This window comes from Emiliania huxleyi (assembly GCF_000372725.1).
Source record: "Emiliania huxleyi CCMP1516 unplaced genomic scaffold EMIHUscaffold_3805, whole genome shotgun sequence".
NCBI classification, from domain to species: domain Eukaryota; phylum Haptophyta; order Isochrysidales; family Noelaerhabdaceae; genus Emiliania; species Emiliania huxleyi.
The window spans coordinates 1-1,865 of NW_005199114.1; the positions used below are offsets into that span (position 1 = coordinate 1).

At 71.4% G+C, this 1,865-nt stretch overlaps 2 protein-coding genes across 2 annotated transcripts; one reads left to right on the forward strand and one right to left on the reverse strand.

Annotated features, from left to right (window-relative positions):
* Positions 1-13: 13 nt before the first annotated feature.
* EMIHUDRAFT_255719 (hypothetical protein) lies at positions 14-647 on the reverse strand (the record flags this gene model as incomplete). The annotated part of the gene is made up of 2 exons (XM_005771539.1): positions 14-377; positions 626-647. Coding segments are annotated over 2 exons (386 nt in total), but the record flags the coding sequence as incomplete, so codon positions are not given.
* A 111-nt stretch (positions 648-758) lies between these two features.
* EMIHUDRAFT_255720 (hypothetical protein) lies at positions 759-1,658 on the forward strand (the record flags this gene model as incomplete). Its single annotated transcript, XM_005771540.1, has 2 exons — positions 759-944; positions 1,236-1,658. 2 exons carry the CDS (start codon positions 759-761, stop codon positions 1,656-1,658), a joined length of 609 nt encoding a protein of 202 aa, XP_005771597.1.
* Between the last annotated feature and the right edge of the window lie 207 nt (positions 1,659-1,865).

Below are 1,865 nucleotides of genomic sequence, written 5' to 3' on the forward strand. Positions count from 1 at the left end.
CGTCTCGTGCGACAGGCCGCCGACAAAGATCTTGAGCTCGCCCGCCCTCACCTCGCGCCCGACCGGGGGAGCCGGCACCGGCGGCACGCTGGGCACGACGGGAGCGACGAGCGCTGGACGCGCCAGGCTGTCCGAGTCGCGCGGCACGGCCGGCTTGGCCTCGACCTCCTTGCCGTCTATCAAGTGACGCTGCGCGACGACGTGATCAGCGACGTTCTGGTGGCGGTAGGTGACGAAGCCAAAGCCGCGCGGAGCGCCCGTCGAGCGGTCCTTCATGACGACGCAGTCCGAAATGTGCCCAAACTGCTCAAAGTAGCAGCGCAGCCCCGTCGTCGTCGTGTCCCTGGAGAGGCCTCCGACAAAGACCTTGCCCATCTCTGTGCGCGAGAGGGGCGGTACGGTGTTGGCGGAGCGGGAGGGCGCGGACCGCCACGCGGAGGTTAGTCGGAGCGCGCGGGAGGGAGAGGAGGGGCAGGCGGGCCGAACGAGCGTGAGGGGCCACATGCTCATGCCGCAGAGGCCCTGCCGCGCTGAGGCGTGGCAAAAGCTGCTATTGGCGCGCGCGGAGGCCTGCCGGCGGCGGCGCAGCCGCACACGCGCGCGGGAGGCTCGGGCGCGCGCGCACCGAGCTCTTTGCCCGGGCTCATGGCCGTGACGGCCATTGCCCTGCAGGCGGGCGAGAGCAGGGCCCCGGCGCGCGAGCAGGCAACACAACCCAGAGTTGAAAAAGAATTCGCGGCGGAAATCGGGCGATACAAATGGATATCCGCCGAGCGCTGCACACCACCATCTTCACTGACCACCAACGACAGGTGTGCGACTACGCGCTCGTCTACGCGGAGAAGAAGAACGACGGCGAAGCGCCGTACTCGGTCTCCTTCACCGCGACGCAGAGCGGCGACGTCATCGTACAGCTGCACCCGCACTCGCAGCTCGAGCGCGCGGTGCGCCACGAGCGGCAGGCGCAGGCCACGGAGCCGCCTGCGAGCGCGAGCCCTGCGGCGCCGCCCGCCCCTGCCGCCGCGCCGCCAGCCGCGGAGCCGGCGCCCAAGACGTACGCCGCCGCAGCCGCATCGCAGCCGCAGGGTGCCACCGCGGGTGGCCAGCCCGCCGCGCCTGCGGGCCCAGCCGCCGCCGCGCGCGTGCCGCCGCCGCCCAGCGGCGGCGGAGTGCGCGGCTGCTCCTTCACTGTCCCTAACCCGGGCAGGAAGCGTGGGCAGCAGCAGCGCGGCAAGGGCCGCGGTGCCAGGGGCCGTGCCGATGCTGGACCCCGTCTCGTTGACAAGAACGCGCTGTCCGCGCGCGGCAGCGGGCCCTCGCGCCAGTCGCGCTCGCCGTCGCCCGACTCTCCGCCCGCCAAGCGGGCCGCCTCCGCTGACTCGTCCGGCTATGAAACCGATACGCCGGACGAGGTGCAGCAGGAGGCGGTCCGCAGGGTATGCGGCGCGCTCGGCATGAGGGAGCAGTTCGAGGCGGCGATGGCGGCGGGCGAGCTGCTCGAGATGCTCGAGAGCTTGCCGCGAGGGGCGGTCGAGGCCTCCGTTCGGCTGATGCGCGGTTACAACCGCACGGGCGAGTGGCCAGAGCCCATCCTCACCAGCCCTGCCCCGCAGCGCGGCCGCTCGCCAAGCCCCGTCGATGAGTGGTCAGATGGTTAGTGCCCGAGAGCGAGGGGTCCGGGGGGAGCACAAACATAGGACGCCCAGCCTTGCCCTCGTGCCGCCGAGTGCATATCCTATGCGAGAGAGATCCCCTGTGCCCTGTGCCCAGCCCTCTCCGCGCGGCGATGCGCCCTCCCCCCTCGCTTTTGCAAAATCCTGCAAAGGTGGGGACGTGTCTGTCCTCGACCCAGCCCTAGCTTGGGA